The following is a 22567-nucleotide window of genomic DNA, read 5'->3' on the forward strand; positions in this document are numbered from 1 at the left end:
ATATCACAATTAAAACTGACTACTCTAGACTAACTGCAGGAAGGCAGGAATCCTATCTGTTTGCCCCCTTTTTATGTCTCCAGCATTTAACACTGTACCTGGAAAATGGTAAATAATAATTCCCCAAGAACACCATTCAAATCCTGGTAACCAGCTTCTGAAAAGAATAAGTTAATGAAGTTGAAAAGTGTCTGCTGCTCTTCATAGTTATCCATTCTAAGTCCAGTTGCCTCCAAGACTTCAATCTTTGCTTCAGAGACTAAGAAAAACCCAGCTTATTCCAAAAGGAAAATGGAACCTTCATTGGAAACAAATTCTTCATGGACAGTCAGGTGTGGCAAATCAGAAACTACTAATGGGTACACCCAAAAGTAAACAGTTAATTATGTGGGAATAGCTGGTTATAAGTAATTTTTAAAAAAAAATTTAGTTGGAAATGCTTCATGTAATCTCTACTCCCAAAATTATGTCACAGCTAATACTTCACAGCATTCACACTCTTTCTATATATTATTCTTATTTGAATGGAATAAGACATACTTTGCACTTACCTTGTAATTCCCAAGATAGCGTCTCTGAGGACAAAATTTATGGAAGTAAATTGCTACAACAGATGGTATAATCCCAGCTAAGCTTCTCAATAATCCTTGCACAAAAATCACGTGGACATAGGAGCATGAATGGCTTTAGAGTGATTAAATTGGTTGGCTATAGCAAATTCTTTGACGTCATAAACTCAGACACTCCCACTGAACACTCTTAGTATTTAACATACAACTAATCTCTTTTATTTCCCAATCTTCCCTGTACTTATCTAATTTCTTAAATGCTCTTATTAAGAGTTTCTCACAAATCTAGTGTCTCCTGTTAATTTGTCGAGATAAATTTCTTGTATATAGGACATGATGAATTAACACATTTCTGGTTAGTCTTTGAAGGATTTTAATTCTCTATTTTCATTTATATATGTTCAATACATAGAGAATATAGGCTATATGCTGCATGCTAAATTGCGCTGTGTGGCAAGTTGCTTGTCGTGTCCGGCTCTCTGCAACACTATGGACTGGACTGTAGCCCACCAGGCTCCTCTGTCCATGGGATTCTCCAGGCAAGAATACTGGAGTGGGCTGCCACTCCTCCTCCAGATCTTCCCAATCAAGGGATCAAACCCACATCTCTTATGTCTCTTTCATTGGCAGGCAGCTTCTTCACCACTATCACCACCTGGGAAGCCCAGTATAGGCTACACCTATGAGGTAAACTTGGAACAGGATACTGGGATAGAGTGGGAACTCAGGATCGGAGTTAAAGAGGCTCCCACTGGCCAAACAAGAAGCGATCAATAAAAAATAGTAACAATGGGTTGAAAGAAAAACCCATTTAGATCTGAATTCATAATGACACTTAAAAACAAAATTTACTAGTAACTTTTAGAGGATGCAACTCATTATTTTGAATACTAGTAAATAAAATCATGTGTTTATTTTTTGCCTTTCCTATACAAATCCTGGTCCTGTGTAATCAAATAGTTGATGAGGTGATGCTTCTCCTTTTAATATCCCAGCTGAAGTAAAGAAGGGCACAATTAAACTGTCAAGTCTTTTGCAAATCCAAATAAGTGAGTCTTGAATAACAATGGCTGCTAAAATCACAAAAGGAGACAACCGATTAGTCCTCCTGTATTTAGTACCAGGTCTACGACATACTTGCGCCAGAAAATCCTGATCTTACTGTGATCAAACCTCTAGCGTGGTCCAACAGAACTTTATGAGCCACATGTGTAATTGTACATCTCAAGTCAAACTCAGTTTCAGTTCAAACTCAATTTCAAGTGCCCAACAGCCATAGATGGCTATGGTACAGTTCTGTCTAATCATTAAATTATAAGAAATACAGGAACAGAGGAATATGTAATCACAATGATGCAGTTAGCTAAATCCAGACTGGGAACTCTTTAGAAAAAAAGATGATCTGATTTCCCTCAAGTAATAAGTTGCAAGGGAGCGAAAGAGTGAAAGTGTAACAGTACATAGGAAGAAGACCTACAGGGTGTGAGAAACTTAAGAGACACATCAGCTAACACTGATGCATAGATTGCATGCAGATCTTGATTTGGAACAAAATGTAAAACACACATTTCTGAGATCATTTGAACACTGACTGGATATTTGATGATACTAAGGAGTTATTTATTTCTTTAGGTGCAATAATAGCACTATGGTTAATGTCTTAGAGCTATATACTGAAACACTTATGAAGTAATATGGCACCTGAGATTTGCTTCAAAATAATCCAGTGTGATTGGTAGGGGTACAGATAAAACAAGATTGGCCAGGAGTTGACCATTTTTTGAAGCCAGATGATGAAAAAAATTATACCATTCTACCTTTCAATGTTTTAAATTTTCCACAATTGAAAAAAAAAAGAAAGAAAAGAAGACCTGGGATAAGATTACAGAGATACTGTCCATATTGTCCGAAGTACAGTTTGTGAAAGACACTACTGTAAGTCTTCCTTCTGAACTCATGACGTACCAGTGGCTGCTGCCACCACCACGACACAGGGCAATAAACTAGGAAAAACTTAACAAAACAAAAAACCAAGCAAATAACAAAAATAATGCTCACTTTATTAAAACTTCGCAGAAGCCGAATGAGAGGAAAGAGGGAATTGTTTTTTCCACCTGAGACTCTGTCTTCTTTTCCCTGGGTTCCACTGCCTGAGTTTTCCTGAGTCCCTGCTCCACACTCCCTAAGCCCATCAATGCAGGTATCTTCAAAGCAAGGCTCTCTGGAACCAAATATATATTGTACAATTCATCTTTTATTTCTACTTGTCCTGCAGCTCACCAGAAAATGGTGGAGATTTATAAGAAAAGGGCACACAGACCTGTGGGGTTATGTGAGCCTGACCATGTCAGATTCTGAGGCTTATGAGCTTAGACACACTTTGGAGGAGTGGTGGCACTCACACCCTATCTGTTAACTCTGTAATGCATAATATAGAAACTCAACAGTGCGAATGAAACAAAAAAGGGACCAATATGTTAGTTAGTATCTTGTACCCAAGTGCTTCCAATTACATGAAATCACTTCCAAAGCTGAGGTGTCCTTTCCTGCTTATCCAGGGCTGGATTCCACATACAAAGTCTAGTGCTTGAGGTCTGCCTTCCTGGAGCAAATGCCTAGTTACTAAATGTGAACTTTATACTGTGTGTGTGTTACAGCCGTGAGAAAGAGTGTGCAGTGATTTGGGAGGCAACAAATTGAGGGCAAAGGCTCAAACTAAAAAATAAAAATATTATTTATTTAGCTTTTTGGAAATAACACAATGACAAAAAAGGAAAACCAAACCAAAGAAAAAAACCGGACAATGTTATATGATTGATCATCTCCAGGCACAACAGCATTTATTAATGAATATAAAAAATAAATTTTATTATTTCAATACACTTCCCCCCTGCCCCCCACTTCAACTACATGTATATTTTTGGAAGCTTAAGTTCCTAAGAAAATTCCACAATTTCCACTATCCTGGTTCCCACAGGGTGGGTGACTGAGTGAAGTTGATCAGGGTCCCAATCCCATAAGGAAATTAATTTTTATTGTTGGGGATTCTGAACAACCAGACCTTTAGGAACTTAAAAAGCAGGTGCTTTCATTAGGATCCTTCTAACACGGGGGACATGCAGCCAGCTTCCATTAAAACACAGTCCAGTTTGGATACAAGTACTCTGCAGGCTTTCCAAGTTCTCTACATGACTAGCAGTGAGGCCACCAGCTTTTCTGGCAGCCTAGCCTCTCCAGCTGCACCAAAAGTAGAATTCACAAAACTGAAGATAAAGCCTTGCTGACTTTTCTTCCTGGAAGTTAGGGGGGTCTTTGGGTAAGAAAGGTAAGGAGATTTTGCATCAGGCTTGCCTTACCAAGCAGTACTGGGGGAAGGACTGCTAACCTACCCAGAGACACCTGTGTCGAGGATATGCGTGTATAGTGTACTTACCCATTAGCACGCAAGAAAGGTACGAGTAAACTTGCGAGTCACTCTGGACGAAGCCCCTCAACACAGAGGCAAATTCGGTGAACCAAGGCCAGTGCCTGTCATGATAACCTCAGTCCACCTGGGTCTTTTCTTGAAGAATCGTATTCATCTCCCGATTTAAGAGGCACCTCTGGCTGAGACAGAGGACGGAAGGAAAGTGTACCCTCTGGGCAGGGCAATGCCACACAGAGTTTGGTCTACTGTACAAGACGGCAGCATCGCTGATACTCAGAGCTGGAAGGAGCCTTGGCTGGATGACACTCCTGCAACGTCTTTTACTAATGCAGCTTAACAGCGGTTGCCCAGATGTCGTTGCTGGGGAGCGGGGGAAGGACCCATCCTTGAGGAATGGAGCTGCCTTTGGGATGATCAGATGGCACCAGGTACTGATCCCAATCATGCCTTAATAAGAACATTGTAGAACAACTGTTTATTTCTGTTTTATTCCAAGCAAGATGCTAGCAACTAAGTATTCTATTTCAGGACTCTGCTCTCAAATGACTGATGAATCTACTAAAGAACTTCATTTATAGAAATTACGCAAAAGACTACTTCTTAATGTACATACAAATAGGGGAAAAAAACTCCAAAGAACTTGTATTTTATGGATAACCAAATAGTGAATATAGCGTCGATCCTCACTATTAACAGATTCTGTATTTCCAAATTTGCCTACTTGCTAAAATTTATGTGTAACCTCCCAAATCATTACTTGTGGTGCTTCCATGGTTACCTGCTGACACGCACAGAGCAGTGAAAAGCCTGAGTCACCAAAGGGCATGTTCCCAACTGCAGTGGGACACGGTGACACTTTGCCTTCTTGTTTTCAGCTCCCCTGCCGTAAACAAGTGTCCTTTTTGTAGTCTATTTAGTGCAACATTCTTCACATTTTTGTGCCTTTTATTGGCATTTTGTTGTTTAAAATCACTCCCAAGTATAGTGCTGGAGTGCTAAAGCTAGCATGAGAAGGCCGCGATATGCCTTATGGAGAATATATGTATGTTAGATAAGCTACCTTCAGGCATGAGTTATATGTTAATGAGTTCAGTGTTAATGGATCAAAAATGTATATTAAATAAGGTGTCTTTTAAAAAAGAAAAAATTTATATAATGATTGGTTGATGAAATGTTATGGCCAGAGGCTCACAGGAATCTAATTCTATTTTTCCTTTAGGAGCAGGAGTTCAACATTCTCTAACTCTGCATTTGCAGCTTTATAGAATACAGCTCCTATGAATAATGAGAATCAACTGTAATATATGTAAAGGCTAAAACTTGTATATTAGCCAGAAATACACTTTTCCCAGCACACTGCTGAACAGCACTGTTGGATCTTTGGAAGGATCCTCAAAGATCACTTGATTCGGCAGTTTTTCAAAGTGGGCTTTGAAGACCCTTAGATCCAAGGAGATGCTTTGAGGAGTCTAGAAAGAACGAGGCGCTTCTAGTCACTAACAGATTTAAGCTGCCTGTGGAACCCATCCATCCATTCATTCTGTTATACAAACTGAGTTCTCAAAAGACTGCATCTGGGAGGGTACTGCTGTTCACATTTGAAGGCCACAGTCTAAGCCTCCATTTGCATCTGGCAGGTAACGAAAGTGAGGCTCAGAGCTAAAACTTTACCCAGCTCATTAGTAACTGCAGATTAAGGTGAGACTCCTTGTTCCTAGCTCTCTTGGCTTTGAACTCACAAGTCAGTCTGGGTCTTAAACAGTCTCCACAGGTAAGTAAGTACACAGGGAGGGTTTCTTTTCCTTGGCCTATGTAGCCGCAGAAGAGAATTAGGAAAAGGAAGTCAATGTTTTAAATCAACATAACAGCTATAGCATGGGATAACACAGAGGGCAAGTCACAACCTGAGTTTCAGTGTCTTCACCTGTTCAAATAGGGACATGTACTTCTCAAGAGTTGATGAGGACTAAACAAGATGTAAGGGGCATCCTTCAAACTTGGAAACATTACATAAATTCATAAGAACTAAAAAAAAAAAAAAGACATAGTAATAGACCCCAACAACATAAGCACTGCCTGTTGCTACCTAAGGGAAAGAAGACGTGGACAATGCCCCTCTGACCTTATCTGGATGAGTGCTGGCAGGGAGTGCTCAGCTTGGAGGTAATACTGCCGGAAAGGCTGCAAGAGATGGGCCAGCGGGAACTCGTCTGAAAAAGAAAAGGCACCATGCCACGTCATGCTTACTGTGCAGAGCGTATTTCCCAAGGCAAACCGACTTAGTCTATGATTATACAATGTGATCAAGTGTGTCTCCTCTTCAGCCCTGATTTCCAGGATATAGTTTAGAATTCAAATCCTAAAGGTGTCACTTGTCTTCGACACCTCTTAGCTTAGGTGGAGATCATCCATGAGCAAAAGAGCTGTCAATCTAGTATTTGTCTTTTCTCTACTGGCTACAGAGGAACTTACCTGGATCCCCAAATAACTTGGACTCGATTTCATGCTTCTGAAGTAAAAACTTCTCTTTTTCTTTCCTTTGTTTCTTTTCTAATTCTCTTTTTCTCTCTTCCTCTTGTTCTCCTTCTAACATAACTTGGAGGGCTCTCTCTTCAGCTTCATAGAGTTCAGAGCGCTTTTTAATGAGTTTTCTCAGTCGCTGAAGGTGATGCTCAAAAGTCTCATCTGCTGAGGCTGGAGGACAGACCCCTGGGCAACGAGATCCAAATGGTGTTTAGATACAACCTCTTCTTATCCCCAAATCCATGTTCTAAGGAGCAGACTCAAAGTCCTACTTCCAGTATGAGTTTGGTTAGAGTTTACAAAATCCAACCAATCTTCGAGGCTCAATTTGACCTTTCTGAGTCTTCAATTAATTTGAGCCTACCCTGAGTTTCACTAACTCCTCTTTCTGTATCACACCACTTAACCTTTGATTTTGTTTATTTATAACATTTTTGACCCTTCAGCTGGACAGTTCCTTTACTAAAGGGAGGAACTTTTATTTCTTCACAGTAAAAACAGCACAGACACCTAGACCCAATTAATAAATAATTCTCCCTCTGATTGAGTCTGAACTTCTGAGAGTACACACTTGAGCAGTGAGAAAGAAATACACTTAACCAACTGCAATAACCTCACAAGTTGTTAATGAGAGCAGCATGACCAACTATTCCATTTGCCCAGTTTTAGCACTGGAAACCCAGTGTCCTGGGGATGGCTGGTCACCCTGATTTGGAGGTCTGATTCTTTTCTCCCTCAACTACTGCAACTAAATGGCTGTGGAATTTGCTCTCCTATCTTCATCTCCAAGGCTAACGGATCATTTTGTTAGGATTTCTTTGCTTGAGCAAGTTTTCATCCACTCACTCCCACCTACGGAAACTCTACAACTCAAATCCATCTTCTACTAAGTTGATAATTATTTTCCAAATACACATAAAATTCTTATGTACTGAGAAATTTAAACTGTCATTTTGTTGCTCTGTAATGAGTTTATGGTTTTGTCTCATTTCTTTACCTAGACCAAGGATTGACAAACTTTTTCTATAAAGGGCCAGACACTGAATATTTTAGGCTTGTGGATCATACAATCTCTGCTACAAAAACTAAAATCTGCCAGTACAGCAAAAATATACAGCTAATCCATCAGCCCCAAAGTGCCTCCAGACCCATGAGAAGGTGTGGCCTGCTCCCATCTCAGTTTGCTGGGCCACACCACCCACACTCACATTCCTCAGCCTTTCATGGATCACTTCTCACTACCCAGACACGTTCCCTCTGAAACGGCACTCCCCACCAACCCTCTTCCAGACCCCCTGCACTGACATGATCTGGGTTAGATGAGATCCTTCCACTGTCTACCATTACTTCTCTAGTTCGGGCAGCTCCCAGATACCAATGCCTTCTCCTTTATTCCCCTTTATTTCCCTTGAGGCCACCCATGCCTCAGGGCCTCACTCACTCTTTTTGGACCTTGGCATAATTAGAAAAAAGATTCCACCCCTGAAGTCTTAAATCCAATTATTCTCTTCTCTGGCTTTTTACCTGAGACTCCATCAGTTTCACTAAAACCTCCGATCTGGGAATTCCTTGGTGGTCCAGTGGTTAAGACTCTCCATTTCCACTGCAGGGGACATGGGTTTAATCCCTGGTTGGGGAACTAAGATCCTGCATGCCATGCAGTGCAGCCAAAAAAAATTAAAAACAGACAAAACAAAACCCAAACAAACAAAAACACCCCTCCAGTCTATCAGATTTCTCCAAAATGTGTGGTCACCCACAAAGCAAAGCGCCAACAGCCCTGTGCTCTGTGCTCACCTGCCAAATGCACTCCCATGACTGTGTGACCTGGTGCCAGTGTGCATGCTCGTCAGCTCTGCCCACAACAGCACCTCTCTGCAGCCAGATTCCCATGCATCTCTGGTTGGCTCCCATTCGTTCCTCATAGCAAGTATTTCAAACCTGCAACTGCTTTCCTAAAGCCTTCCTTCTCTACTCTAAGCAACCCATCTAGCCTTTTCCCTAGAGAAAAAGAGGCCATCAGGAAGGAAATTCCTTAACATTTTTTCCCCTGACTTTGCTCATTTGCCTTACTACTCATCCTTGCCCTCTTCATTTTCATTCCAGTGGAAAATGGCTCCTTCTCCACTGATGTGAATGCCTCCATCCGGGATCTGAATCTCCCTACTTCCTATAGGACCTCAAGCCATCAACTATCCCTCCTGCTTCCCTTCACAGGCAAACTTTTAGTGAGCTGGAGTCACTGTTTGCTTTTTTGATTTCCTATTTCCTCTCTGATCTTGGCTAGTCTGTCTTCTACTCATACCACCCCACTGAAATGCACCGCACACAGGTCACTAATGATCTGTTAGGGATGGTCCTTAATCTTCATATTACTTGATGGTGATGGTAATAACAATAGGAAGAAACACTTAAACATTTGCCAGGATGGTTTTAAACACTTTATGCATGTTTACTAATTTAATCATTGCAACACTCCAAGGATAGGTACTATCACTATTTCCTTGGTACAGGTGAGGAAAAATCAAGGCACAGAGAATTTCAAGTAACCTACCCATTATCACACAATCTCTTTCAGCATTTGCAGCTTTTCAGAAGAAAGTAGGGAGTCTACATGGGCGCATGCCAAGTCGCTTCAGTTGTGTCTGACTCTTTGCGACCCTATGGACTGTAGCCAGGCTCCTCTGTCCAAGGGATTCTCCAGGCAAGGATACTGGAGTGAATGCCCTCCTCCAGAGAGTCTTCCTGACCCAGGGATCGAACCTGTGTCTCTTACATCTCCTGCCTTGGCAGGCAGATTCTTTACCACTAGTACCACCTGGGAAGCCCCAGGAGGTCTACACTTTCCTCCTATCTCTCTTGATCTCTCTTGTAGTCTCCTCCTTACCCAGCTTGATTTTGACATTTCCTAGGATTTTGTGTTTGTCTCTCATCTCATACCACACAATCTGCTTAAGGTCATTCCAATTTATGGCTACATGCTGATAAACTCTTATCCAGAATGCCCCAAGGGCACCTCAAACTCAACAGGTCTTAAACCAAACTCATCAGCCCTGAGCCTGTTCCTGCTCCTATTTTCCTGGTCATTTAGAATGGTACCATCATTCATTTAAGAGATCAAGCTAGAACCTGAAAGTCATTTTTTCCTTCAGCTCCCACATGAGCTCCTCAAGTTATTTACTTACGTGTATATACGTACTTCACGCACACTACTCACATCGCTTAAATCCATATATTTTTCTCCAACTCACCATCTGACCCTTATTTCACACTCCCATATTATCCATGCCCAGACAACAGTAGCCTATCAGTCTCTCTTTTCTCCTCCCTCCTAGAAGCCCCAAACCTCCCTCTACTTTGCCAGCACTAATCTTTGTCATCATTTCACTCTCTAGTAAAAGTCTTTCAGTGGTTCCACTCAGTTTTAAGCATAGGTGCGATATCTAGTCCTAGTCCATAAGACTCTTTACAACTTGCCCCTGCTTACATAACCAGCTTTGTTTTCTCAGTACATAATTGGAGAAGCACATGCCTTAAAGAGAGGAGTTAGAAAGTTGCACTTCTTCTTTCAAAGTATCCAACAAAACCAGTTACTAGACACTAACTTGTTTTATGGCAGGCCTGGCGTGCTGCAATTCACGGGGTCGCAGAGTCAGACACGACTGAGCGACTGAACTGAACTGAACTTGTTTTATACTCAAGGCTGCTGCTGCTGCTAAGTCGCTTCAGTCGTGTCAGACTCTGTGCGACCCTATAGATGGCAGCCCACCAGGCTCCCCCGTCCCTGGGATCCTCCAGGCAAGAACACTGGAGTGGGTTGCCATTTCCTTCTCCAATGCATGAAAGTGAAAAGTGAAAGTGAAGTCGCTCAGTCGTGTCCGACTGCTATCGACCTCATGGACTGTAGCCTACCAGGCTCCCTCGGTCCATGGGATTTTCCAGGCAAAAGTAACTGGAGTGGGGTGCCATTGCCTTCTCCGTATACTCAAGGCAATTAATTCCAAAGAGTCTGCTTATTTTAGATCATAATTTCTCCTAAAATTTCTCTCTTCTTTTGGAAAGTGAGGAAGGCTAACAGTGAGAAATTATGCTGGTGAATTCACTTGATCAAAGTTTACTGAACATACCTCATGGAAGACATTTTTGTCAGGAAAAGAAAGAGGAAGACACAGAAGATGCAAACTCCACTCTGACTCTTGAATGGGGTCATCTGATTCTGAGACCTGAATCTGAATCAGCCAGTCTGGAGGCCAGCATGCAGAAGCTTATCACTTAACTAATGAATGTGTGGGCAGAATGCACATGTCCCGGAGAAATTTTATTAAGGGTCTGAGTTGTAGTTTTCAATCATATTTTTAAACCACACAGGACAAATCTTTTGCTACTGTGGTACTTGCTAATTTGTGCAAATATCCCTGGTGAATGACAATGGCCTACTAAATAAGGCAGTGTGTTGTCCCAGCCAGGTGCAAATGAAAAGGAGCAGCAGATCGCCTCAGCAAAGATCAGGGAAGGATGGATGATGCTGCATCTGTATTTACTTCTGAAGGACAGTGAGAGCTTAAATGGGAAAGATGGAATTGAGGGCCCTCCAGACAAGCAGACTGGCAAGAGCAAAGATATAGGCAAGCAAACGGAAAACAAACTGGAGAACTTCTAGAAAACCAATGCTCCCTCTAGAGTCCAGAGGAGACTACTAAGGTTTTCTAAGTCCAAAAGTGGCTTGCAGGTGAGTCAGGGACACCCATGCAATCTGCAATGCACTCCCTGCCCCGTCTAACCATTCATATGTTTTCAAACAGCAATGTTTCAGGTTTGAAATGTATTTGAAGGAGCATGATAAGTTCTGACACCTTCTGAAACACCAAGTAAAGACAGAGTAGCTTTCGCCTTGGTATATGGGCAAAGTTGACCAGCCATGACAACCTCAGTCAGAAAAGTGTGGCCAGGAATGCCTGGGCTGGGAATGATGAGTCAAGAGGAACATACGGCAGTGGGTTTCCACATCCTTTTCAATTTTGGATACCCAGGCACTGGCACCCCACTCCAGTGCTCTTGCCTGGAGAAACCCATGGATGGAGAAGCCTGGTGGGCTGCAGTCCATGGGGTCTCTAAGAGTCGGACACGACTGAGCGACTTCACTTTCACTTTTCACTTTCATGCATTGGAGAAGGAAATGGCAACCCACTCCAGTGTTCTTGCCTGGAGAATCCCACGGACAGGGGAGCCTGGTGGGCTGCCGTCTATGGGGTCACACGGAGTCGGACACGACTGAAGTGACTTAGCAGTAGCAGCAGCAGGGCTAAACATCTGAGGCTTCCTGCTTCAAAAGTTCTGAGGTACTGTTGATAAGCTTAAGTTAGCCTAGTGGGTGAAAATAATGAAGTATCAAGCATTTTTTTCCATCAAACGCTTTGGGGAGGGGGAGGTGCCAAGGTAAAGAAAAAGAAGAAATGCAACTTCATGCTTACCTTTCCTCGCCGCAGCCTCTTTCCTAAGCTTCCTCAGTTTCTCCAAGGCCCGAAGAATATCCACCATTCTTTTGGTGTCTGCTTGTTTTTTCCTCACTTCAGATAAGACACCATCAGCAGCAGCTTTAAGTTCCTGCTCCTGAAGGAGAAAGAAAAAGAGAAGCCATGAGACCTAGTATGGAACCTAAAGAGGAACAACCTTACAACAGAGGAAAGCTGCCTGGGCTTGAGATCTCAGAGGATCGGGCGGTCCCAGGGTTAAGAAAGACTCCACTGGATCGACATCCCAGTTTCCTGGGCCGAGCACAACTCCCCTCTACACTGCTCCTGCCCAGGGATTATCTTCTCCGCAGCGTCCACATGGGCCCTTGTCTTTGTTTCTTCCTCAGAGTTTCTCAAGTGTGGTTCAAGGAACATGTGCATCCAACTTACCTTGTCAAGCTGAGGCTCGATGGTTAAAAATGCAGACTCCTAGATGCAAAGATTCAGACTAGCAGGAGGATAAGGAACGGGGTTGGAAAGGCCCAGACTCCATGGTGTTCTCATCTAAGCACAGCCTGTGCCCTACTGCCCTAAAGTCTTTGATAGGACAGCCTTTCCAATATCTGAAAATCCACTCTTACTCTTCTTAAACTGGTTCACATGTAGACTAAATAACCCTGGTTCCTCAAGTCACTACTCACAGGACTCCCTCTCTAGTACCCTTGCAGTGGGTGGTAGGGAGGATCCTTTTGACTAACGCTCTCTTTCCCATCTGTCACATGAGCACTATAATTTCACCATTACAGACACACCATGCTGTTTCACTCTTGTGTTCCTGGAACTGTACATGTTGCTTTGACTTAGCTTAAACATTTCCTACAAGACTCAGCTGAGATGTCACTGGATCATCTGGGACGCCTTCCTTGATACTTTCCCCCAACCTCCAGCTGAAATCCTAACACACACCATGCTATACAGACACGATCCCCCATAGTCTTCTAAGCCCCTCAAGGATAAGCTCTGTGTCCTATTCATCTCTATCTCCAGTACCGAGTAGTGGGGCAGCCCCAGTAGGTCCTCATTAAATGTCTGTTGAACTGGCTCAAATTCCCTTAGATTAAGGCACTGCCTCTCCTTTAAAGCACTGATATGTTCCTGGAGGTGTGAAGACAAAGCTTGCCATCAGTACACTTCACAGGGGAGGTGGATCAGACTCAGGGCTGTGGCAGCTAGGAGGAGGCAGGAAATACTAGCTGGTTGTGGAGAGCGGAGGGAAAGGGGAAGTCCCTTGAAGACTCAAAAGTAATGAGGATGCCTTAGTTATAATATCTGACCAATTTCCAGTTTCACCCTTGCCCTCTACTTAAGAACTTGAGGTCAGTAGGCTTTGGAGTGAAACTGCCCCCAAATCAGTTGTGTGATCGCTGGCAAGTTAATCTCTCTATGCCTCAATTACCCAATCTGCAAAATTATGGTAATACTGCCTACCTCTCAGGGTTGTTACAAGATCTGGCATTTGCAAGTAAGGACTGTAGGCAGCATAGTGTCTAGTATATAGTAAGTGCTCAAAAATACCATTGTTGAACTTGAGAATACAGTTGAACTTGTAAACAAAGGAATCTGGGGCAATCATCACTATTGGCCCATCAGCCAATTAGGGTATATATGTTCCTGGAGAAACGGCCCAAAGTTCTTTTTATTTTGTTATTTTTGAAATCACCTAGAGCAATACAAGACGCAAGGCCCAGACGCTTGTTCGTCTTGAATGTTACTAAGTGGACAGAAGGATGGAGCAAGAAACAGATCTGTCATCCCCGTACGATCATTGCGTAATCCTATACTTGGTATTCATGAGACTTTGCAGCGCACCTAAAGCATTTGTACTGTGTACACTATACACCATTAACACGCAACCAGAATGGAGATATGTGGTAGGAAAGGCAAACTATCTTTTTATTTTACGGATTAGGAAAAAGAGGCTTAAAGCTGGGAAATGACAGTGCAAAGCCTCACGCTCCTTCAGGTGTCAACCACCACTATCCCGGCCCCCGCGAGCGTCCGCTGCTCTTACCCGCTTCTTCTCCTCCACCTCCTGCACGCACTGGACCCTCCAGCGGTCAATCTCCTGCTCGCGCTCTGCTGCCCGCGCGGCCTCCGCCTCCCGCTCGGCCTCGCGTTCCCGGACCCTCTCGCGAAGCCGCAGCCGGCGGCGCCGGACCCTCTCCAGCCTGCGCCGCGCCTCGCCCACGTAGGCGGCCTGGGTCAACAGCTCTAGTCGCTCGGCCAGCTCGGCGCGCAGCGGCTGTGCCTGCGCATGCAGCTGCGCCCAGGCCGCGCCGTCGGCCTCGGCCTCGCGCAGGGCCTGGCCCAAGTCGCGCAGCCGCCGCAACAGGCGCAGTGCCCCCCGTAACCGGGCGCGCACCTCTCCCAGGCTGGGCCCGGCGGGCGCGCGCGAGGGCACCGAGCCGCCGGCCCGCCGCGGGGTTCCGAACACCGCCTCTAGCCACTGCCGGTCGCGCAGGCGCTGCAGGGCCGCGTCCCCGAGCGCGTCGGACGGCGGCGGTGCCTCAGGCCAGCGCGGGCTCCAGGGCGGCCCCGGGCCTGGAGGCGGCGGCCGCGGGCGCTCACCGGCGTCGTTCCCTAGGAAGGGCCGGCACTGGGGCGGCGGCGGAGGCAGCGGCGGTGGCGGCACCGGGTAGAAGGAGCCGCCGCCGCCACCTCCACCGCCCCCGCGGGAGACTTCCCCAGGGGCCCGGGGCTGCAGAGCCAGCGGAGGCTGGAGGAAGGGGGCGGAGGCCCCCGGAAAGGAGCCAGGCCGCTGGGGAAGAGGCGGCGGGAAGGCCGGGGAGGGTAGTGGCGGTGGCGGACAGCCGAAGGGAGCGGGAGGCGGCGGCTGCGGGGGCGGCGGGCCGGGGCGACCCGGGGTGAAGAAGGGTGGCAGAGCCATGGCCACCACAGAGGGATTCTGAGAAGTGACAGGAATCTGAGTGGTTCCCGGAGAAAGTGTCTTCCGGGAGGAAGTGACGCATACCACGCGCGGCACTAGAGTGACGCTGCGGCCCAGGGACCTCCGCGCAAGGCTGGGCGTTTTCATTCAATCCTTCAAAACCACTGTCCTTACTAAGCATTCTAGGTGCGGAGTTCGCAGCTTTGCAGTGAGAACAGATACAGTTCCTCTCCTTGTAGGAACTATTTAATCAAGTAATCATTCAATCAAATGCAAAAGTGCGGCCGTGGATGTGAAGGAAAAGAAGGCAAGAACTTACAGGAAAATTTGATTTAAAGAGGTTGGGGAAGGTCGTCCTAAGGATCTGAGACTTCATCTGAGGTCTGAAGGGTAATTATGAGTTAAATAGTGGAAATCGGAGAGAAAATGAGAGGGACGCCCGGTACGGATGGGAACAGTGTTTACAAAAGCCCTCTAGTGGATTACAGGAGTAGGTCTGGTGTGGGAACTGAAAGAATGCCAGTGTTGATGGACCACAGAAAGCCTGAAGGAAACCTAGTGATCCTGGGAGGCGGACTAGATCATAGGATCCAGGATCTGATATTTTAAGAACAGTGGAAAACCACTGGAGGGTGTTAAGCAGGAGGGGCAGGGAAGCCCATATGAACTGTAGATTCGTACGTTGTAATACATAGTACAGCAAAATCCTATGTACTCTTTACCCAGTTTCTTCCAGTGGTAACATCTTGTAGAACTGTATTACAATATCACAACCGGAATGTTGATCTTGATGGTCAAGATACAGAACATTTCCATGCTTCCAGGAGCCCTCATTTGCCCTTTTATAGCTACACCCACTTCCCTTGGCAACTACTAATCCTCCATTTCTGTAACTTTTTTTCCTTTTGAGAATGTTGTATAAATGGAATCATACAGTACCTAACCTTTTTACTGTTTTCGCTTAGCATAATCCTTTAGAGATACATCCAAGTTCTTGTATCCATGTTCCTTTTTATTTCAATAAAGTTGTGCAAAATAAAAAGTTGTGGATAAAATGAGACCATACTTTGTGTAGTCAGTTACCTACTAAAGGATATTTGAGTTGTTTCCATTTGGGGACTACCATGAATAAAGTTACTATACACATATCTATACACGTTTTTGTGTGAACACAAACTATCATATCTCTGGAAAAAATGTCTAGAAGTGTAATTGCAGGGTCATAAGCCAGTTACATGTTTTGTTTTTAAAGAAATTGCCACATTGTTTTCCAGAGTAGCTGCACCATTTTACATTCCCACTAGCAATACATGAATCATCCAGTTTCTCTGCACTCTCATCAGCATTTTGTGTAGTTACTATTTTTTTTATTTTAGACAACCTGATAGGTAGATATTTCATTGTGGTTTTAATTTCCACTCCTTTAATGGCTACTTTATGTCAAGTATCTTTTCATATGCTCATTTGCCATCTGTATACCTTCATTGAAATGTCTGGTCGTGTCTTTTGCCCAATTCCTAATTGGATTTTTTACTGGTGAAATTTGAGAATTCTTTATATATTCTAGATACTATTCCTTTATATGTGGCTTGCAAATATTTTTTTCCCCAGTTTGTAGCTTGCCCTTTCATCCTAACATGTTTGTTTTGTTTTTTCAGAGCAAACATTCTTAATTTTGATGAAGTCCAACTTACCCATTTTTCCTCTTAGGCTTTTGGAGTCAAGTCTAAGAACTCATAGCCCTAGATCCTGAAATCTTCTCTCTTGTGCTTTTTCTGAAAGTTCTCTAGGTTTACATTTAAGTCTGTGATCCATTTGGGGTTGATTTTTGTGTCAGATATCAAAACTTAGTTTGAGGCCCCTCACCTCACCCCTTTGGGTATCCAATTGCTCCAGTGTCACATGATTAGAACTTCACAGTTGTAAAGTGATGGATGATCCCTTGGGTAAGACTCCAGCTCTGTACCATGAGAAGAACCAATGTGAACCTGACTTCACTTCCCAAGGGACCTCTAATATTTCTCAGAAACTTTGTAATGTAACATTCTACATATTTACTTGTATCTTATGTATTCAGTAATATGTAATACTGTACATGATATTTGAAGTCTTCACTTTTCATCTTAAAATTTATTAGGTAAAGTATGGATATACCTTTATATTTTCTAGATGGATGTTGTTCAGTCGCTAAGTCGTGTCTGACTGTACAATCCCACAGAGTGTAGCAGGCCAGGCTCCTCTTTCCTCCACTACCAGAGTTTGCTCAAATTCATGCCCTTGAGTCTGTGATGCTAACTAACTCATCCTTCGCCACCAATGGTAACTCAGTTGTCAATACCATTTATTGAATCTTCTTTTTCTAATTTGAAATATCACCTTTTTCAACACTAAGTAAGTAAGAGTTAGTCGCTCAGTCATGCCCGACTCTTTGGGACCCCATGGACTGCAGCCCACCAGGCTCCTCTGTTCATGAGTTTTTCCAGGCAAGGATACTAGAGTGGGTTGCCATTTCCTTCTCCAGGGGATCTTCCCAACTAGGAATTGAACCCGGGTCTCCTGTACTGTAGGCAGATTCTTTACCAAATGAGCTACAAGGGAAGCCCTTTTCAACACTAAATTCCCATATATGTTTAGGACTTATTTCTGTACTTTTACCTTCTTTTCCACTGGTCTGTCCATTCATGCACTGGTAGACTTAGATATTTAAAGGTTTATAGTATTTTTAAAATAGAAGGTGCAATCCCTCCTCATTCTTCTTTCATTTGTTGGTTAGGTCCAGAGGCTTCAGAATCAGTCTGCCTGGGGTTAATCCTGGCTGTTACTTAGTAGTTGTGTGACCTTGGTAAAGCTATCTAACTACTCTGGGCTCAAGTTTCTTCATCTAGAAGGGCTGATAAGAGTCGTACTTCACAGGGTTGTTGCATTAAATGCACAGAGTGACACAGAGTAAGCACTATGTGCATTATCATTTTACTTGTTTACCATTCTTGCTTATTTTTCCATATGAACTTTAGAATCCATTTGCCTAATTGCATTTAAAATTTTATTGGCATTTTATTGGAATATTAAATTTATAAATTAGCATAGGGATGACAGACACCCTTTTCATGTTGAGTTTTCCCATTGAAGAACAGGGGATCCCACTTTTCATTGGTGGTGGTTTAGTCACCAAATCATGTCCAACTCTTGTGACCCCATGGACTATAGCCCACCAGGCTCCTCTCCATGGGATTTTCCAGGCAAGAGTACTGGAGTGGGTTACCATTTCCTTCTCCGCTTTTCATTAGATTTGCAAAAATACCTACCCATCCACTCTTCCACTTACATTGCTATCATCTGAATCCAATCCATCATGAACTAGTAATAGCCCTGAGTGACCCTGATTTAACCACTGATCCTTTTGGGATCAAGGGTTTGGGACCCCTGGGCCATGGACCAGTACTGGTCTATGGCCTGTTAGGAACTGGCCACACAGCATGTGAGTGGCAGGCTAGCCAGCAAAGCTTCATCTGCATTTAGAGCCACTCCCCATTGTTCACATTACCGCCTGAGTGCTGCCTCCTGTCAGATCAGCAGTGGCATAATAAATTTAATGCACTTGAATCATCCCCAAACCATCCCCCTTTCCCTGGTCTGTGAAAATATTGAGGAAACTGGTCCTTGGTGCAAAAAAAGGTTGGAGACCACTGCTGTACAGTCTGGTCTCTTATACCACAGCCAGAGTGGTCTTTTAAAACTCAGAATCAAAACCTGGAATGGAACTGGAAACAGGAGGATCACCTTGTAGTTTACTGTGGAGGAGATGTGGGTTCAAGGGAGTTGTGTTTTATATGTTGATAAGAATTGACCCAGGCCAGGAGCAGTGGTGGTGGTCTGGCTGTGGGCTGGAAGCTGGCATCTGGCTCCTGGTAAGCAGGACACCGCGCAGTGCCCACCACTCTCCCTGGAATCATGGAGATCGGCACAGAGATCAGCCGTACGATCCCAAGTGCCGTTAAGGGGAAATGGCAAGAATTAGGAGCTTACATTGATTGATTTTCCCCTTATATTTGTACTTCTCTTGAACTGAGAATATTTTTTTATACTTGAAACAAATGTCTGATAGTACTTCTGAAATGAAACTTCATGCCTATATAGAAATATTATGAATATTTAAGATGAAGAACTTCCTGATTACATTATGGTGATAGTGACGAACAAGAAAAGTCAGGACCAAATGACAGAGGACCTGTCCCTGTTTAAGGGAACAACACAATTTGACTCACTGTATGGCTTCATGGGGTATTATATAAACTTAGTTCTGTAACAACCGACCCCTCTAGTCTGAAGTCTTCTGATACCAACCTCTTTGATGGTAACATACCTTCAAACAAGAGCAGTTTCAGTCGAGGAGATTAGAGAAGGCACGAAGCTGCAGGGCCACCTCTTGCAGTTTCTAGCACTAGACCTGAAAAAAGAGAATCTAGAGTTTCTACAAGTTCACAGGAGCAGAAAGCCACTAATGTCGGACAGATTTATAATAACGGAGCTGCAACCTGACCAATGTCAACAGTGAAACCTTTGAGGGAGCTAGCACCCTTTGAAGACGTGATTGATATTAAGCCAGAACCAGATGATCTCATTGATGAAGACCTCAATTTTGTGCAGGAGAAACCCTTATCTCAGAAAAAAACTACAGAGACACTTATATATGGTTCTTCTTGCCCTTCTATTGAAATTTATCGACCACCTGCAAGTCGAAAGCAGACAGTGGTGCTCATTTAAACAGGCTGCAATTTCAACAGCAGAAAAACAGTATTCATGCTGCCAAGCAACTTGATATTCAGAGTAGCCAGGTGTATGAAACAGGACGTTTGTGTGAACCAGAAGTGCTTAACAGCTTAGAAGAGACTTATGGTCCTTTCCTCAGGAACAACTCAGAAAAGATGAGTATTGAGGAAGAAAACTTTCAGAAGAGAAAGTTGCCTGGGTAAGTTCAGTTGTTAAAGTAAAAAATTTCAGTCATGATGGAGAAGAGGAGGAGGAAGATGAGGATTGTGGGTCCCCTACTGGAAGCATCTCCAGCAGTGTGTTAGTGCCAGCAAAACCTGAACGGAGACCCTCACTTCCACCTTCTAAACAAGCTAACAAGAATCTAATTTTGAAGGCTCTATCCGAAGCTCAAGAATCTGTAACAAAAACAACTAACTATTCTACAGTCTCGCAGAAACGGACACTTTCAGTTGCTCCCAGAACTTGAACTCAAGAAGAATTGCTAGCAGAAATGGTCCAGGGACAAGGCAGCGTCCCCAGAATAAGCTCTCCCATTGAAGAGGAAGCAAAAGGAGATAATATATACAAAAGTCAAGGAACTCAACAGAGGCAGTTGTAACCCCTATTGCAAATTAAGCCCATGATGGCAGAAACTCTGCACATCAGTCGATTACTATGACATGGAATCCATTGTACAAGCAGACGCAAGACCATTTATTCTGAAGAAGTCAAAGCTATCTGAGGAACTAGTATTGGCACCAAACCAGGAGTTGGGGATGAAGACTGCAGATACTCTTTGGGTATGGACACCTTATGCAAACATGAGATCTTGTACAACCAGATAAACCTTCAAGTCCCGAGTTTATAGTGACACTGGATGGTGTTCCCAGCAACCCTAACCCTAACCCACCCCCCCACCCCAGGATACATGTCAGATCAAGAGGATGACATGTGCTTTTAAGGAATGAGACCCACACACCACCTTGCAGCTTCGTATGAGGGACTCGCAGGTCTCCTCCACCCATAGCAGTTATACTTGCTGAGCAGGCTTGAGGACCCAGATGGTAGCTTTTCAAATGTTGAGATGAGTGAACTGAGCCTGGCAGAGAAACCAGAAAAGCTGTTGGAGCACTGCAAGTACTGGCCTGCCTGCAAAAATGGGGACGAGCATGCTTACCATCACTGGGTCACCTTGCAAAGCCTTTCCTGATTGTAAATTTGCTGAGAAGTGTCTGTTCATCCAAATTGTAAGTATGATACAAAATGTACTAAACCAGACAGTCCCTTCACTCACATGAGCCAAGTAACCCCAGGACTGCCTCCAAAACCAGTTAGAACACCAGCACCACCTTCCAGTAGTCAGCTCCACTGTTACTTCCCAGCTTGTAAGAAAATGGAATGTCCCTTTTATCATCCGAAACACTGTAGATTGAACACTCAGTGTACCAGACCTGACTGTAGGTTTTATCATCCGACCATTACTGTACCACCATGACATGCCTTGAAATGGATTCGACCTCAGACCAGTGAATGACACCCAGTCCTACCTGACAGAAGACTGTGGAGTTTGAAAGTTTCCATCTACTGATGAAAGACATTGTACAGAATTTGTCAAATCTTTGAAACTTGGAATATATTGCTTTCATAATATGAAGTTTATTGCCTATCTGAAGTGTCTAATTTTTCAAGTTTGTAAGTTTATTAAGTGATTTTAACATTGGGTCTTTTTTTGTTGTTTTGACTATGGAAAGACAATTTAAGGAAAAGCTGGATTCTATTAAAACATTTGAGGCGTGTTTATAAAAAAAATCGATCCAATTGACATATATACCCTACTGTATATAAAATTGATAATAAGAACCTACCGCATAGGACAGGGAACTCTATTCAATGAGCTATAATAGCCTATATAAGAAAAGGATCTAAAACAGAGTGGATATATGTATAGTATGTCCCCTACATATGAACGAGTTCCATTCTGAGAATGCATTCATAAGTCCAACAAGCTAGTGTAAGTACCCAACTAACAAAATCAGCTATATAGTACTGTACTGAATAGGTTTATGTTACTTTTCACACAAATACATTAAAAACAAACACAAAAAATAAAGAAAACATTTTTAATCTTACAGTGCAGTACTTTGAAAATACAACAGCTGGCACACAGGGGCTGGCATCAGTGGACAGGCAAAAAGAGTTACTGACTGGTAGAGGGAGAGGAGGTGTGAGATAGTAGAGCTGAAGGATTGTCAGCAACTGGAGTCAGAGGGTGAGCTGCAATCGCACTCATGCCTGACTCTGATGGCACAGGTCCTGGTTCCTTGATGGATTCAATTCTATCCACCCTCTGGAAAAACAATCCAGTGATGTCTGGGTAGTAGCTCTTTCTCTCTCGCCATAGATGACACGGTAGCATGGATTAATTTCTGAACGGCTGCTGCGAACTTTGTGTACCGTTCTACGTTCAGGTTCCATGCCTCAAAAACAGTACCTCCTCAAATAAAGAAAACCTCCTTGCCATTTCCCGTATCATCAATCTCTTGGGTTCTTCAGTTACTTCTTTTCTCTGGACCCCAATTACTGATGGGTCTTCATTAGCAAGCGTGTGTTTCACAGCAAGTTCAATGAAGATGCCCCCTTGCAGATCTAGATCCAATTTCTTGCTGAGGGACCACTAAGTTGCTGAAGACATATTTGGACTCCTCATCCACCTTCTCAAACCCATGGAAATCATGAACACACAGCCAGCAAAGGTACTTTCAAACCATTCATGGTGATAGCTGTAACCTCACAACAAGCAGTCAGTTTTTTATGTCTTGTAGAAGTGACAGTCCTTCCAAAACTGTCTCAAAGTTGTTCCTGATTCACTGCCTGATGACAAATGTGACATAAATAT

General features: G+C 43.6%; 1 protein-coding gene and 1 pseudogene across 1 annotated transcript; one reads left to right on the forward strand and one right to left on the reverse strand.

Moving 5' to 3' along the window:
- Window positions 1-3286: 3286 nt before the first annotated feature.
- On the reverse strand, window positions 3287-14941 carry PDCD7 (programmed cell death 7). Its single transcript, NM_001205449.1, has 5 exons — window positions 14044-14941; window positions 11991-12129; window positions 6469-6705; window positions 6119-6206; window positions 3287-4443 (listed from the first exon to the last, which is right to left on the reverse strand). Exons 1-5 carry the CDS (start codon window positions 14917-14919, stop codon window positions 4320-4322), a joined length of 1464 nt encoding a protein of 487 aa, NP_001192378.1. The 5' UTR covers window positions 14920-14941; the 3' UTR covers window positions 3287-4319.
- A 4286-nt stretch (window positions 14942-19227) lies between these two features.
- LOC100137981 (zinc finger CCCH domain-containing protein 14-like) lies at window positions 19228-21257 on the forward strand (annotated as a pseudogene).
- The last annotated feature ends 1310 nt before the right edge of the window (window positions 21258-22567 follow it).

The sequence above is a fragment of the Bos taurus genome, chromosome 10, assembly GCF_002263795.3.
Source record: "Bos taurus isolate L1 Dominette 01449 registration number 42190680 breed Hereford chromosome 10, ARS-UCD2.0, whole genome shotgun sequence".
NCBI classification, from domain to species: Eukaryota; Metazoa; Chordata; class Mammalia; order Artiodactyla; family Bovidae; genus Bos; species Bos taurus.

Bases quoted from the DNA above. Each gene is read 5' to 3' on its own strand.
- PDCD7 (NM_001205449.1), bottom strand. From the start codon at position 14,919: ATGGCTCTGCCACCCTTCTTCACCCCGGGTCGCCCCGGCCCGCCGCCC. The intron at 12,130-14,043 runs GTAAGAGCAGCG...TTTCTCCTTCAG, and splicing joins AGGTGGAGGAGAAGAAGCGG to GAGCAGGAACTTAAAGCTGC. The intron at 6,207-6,468 runs GTAAGTTCCTCT...TTTCTTTTTCAG, and splicing joins CAAGTTATTTGGGGATCCAG to ACGAGTTCCCGCTGGCCCAT.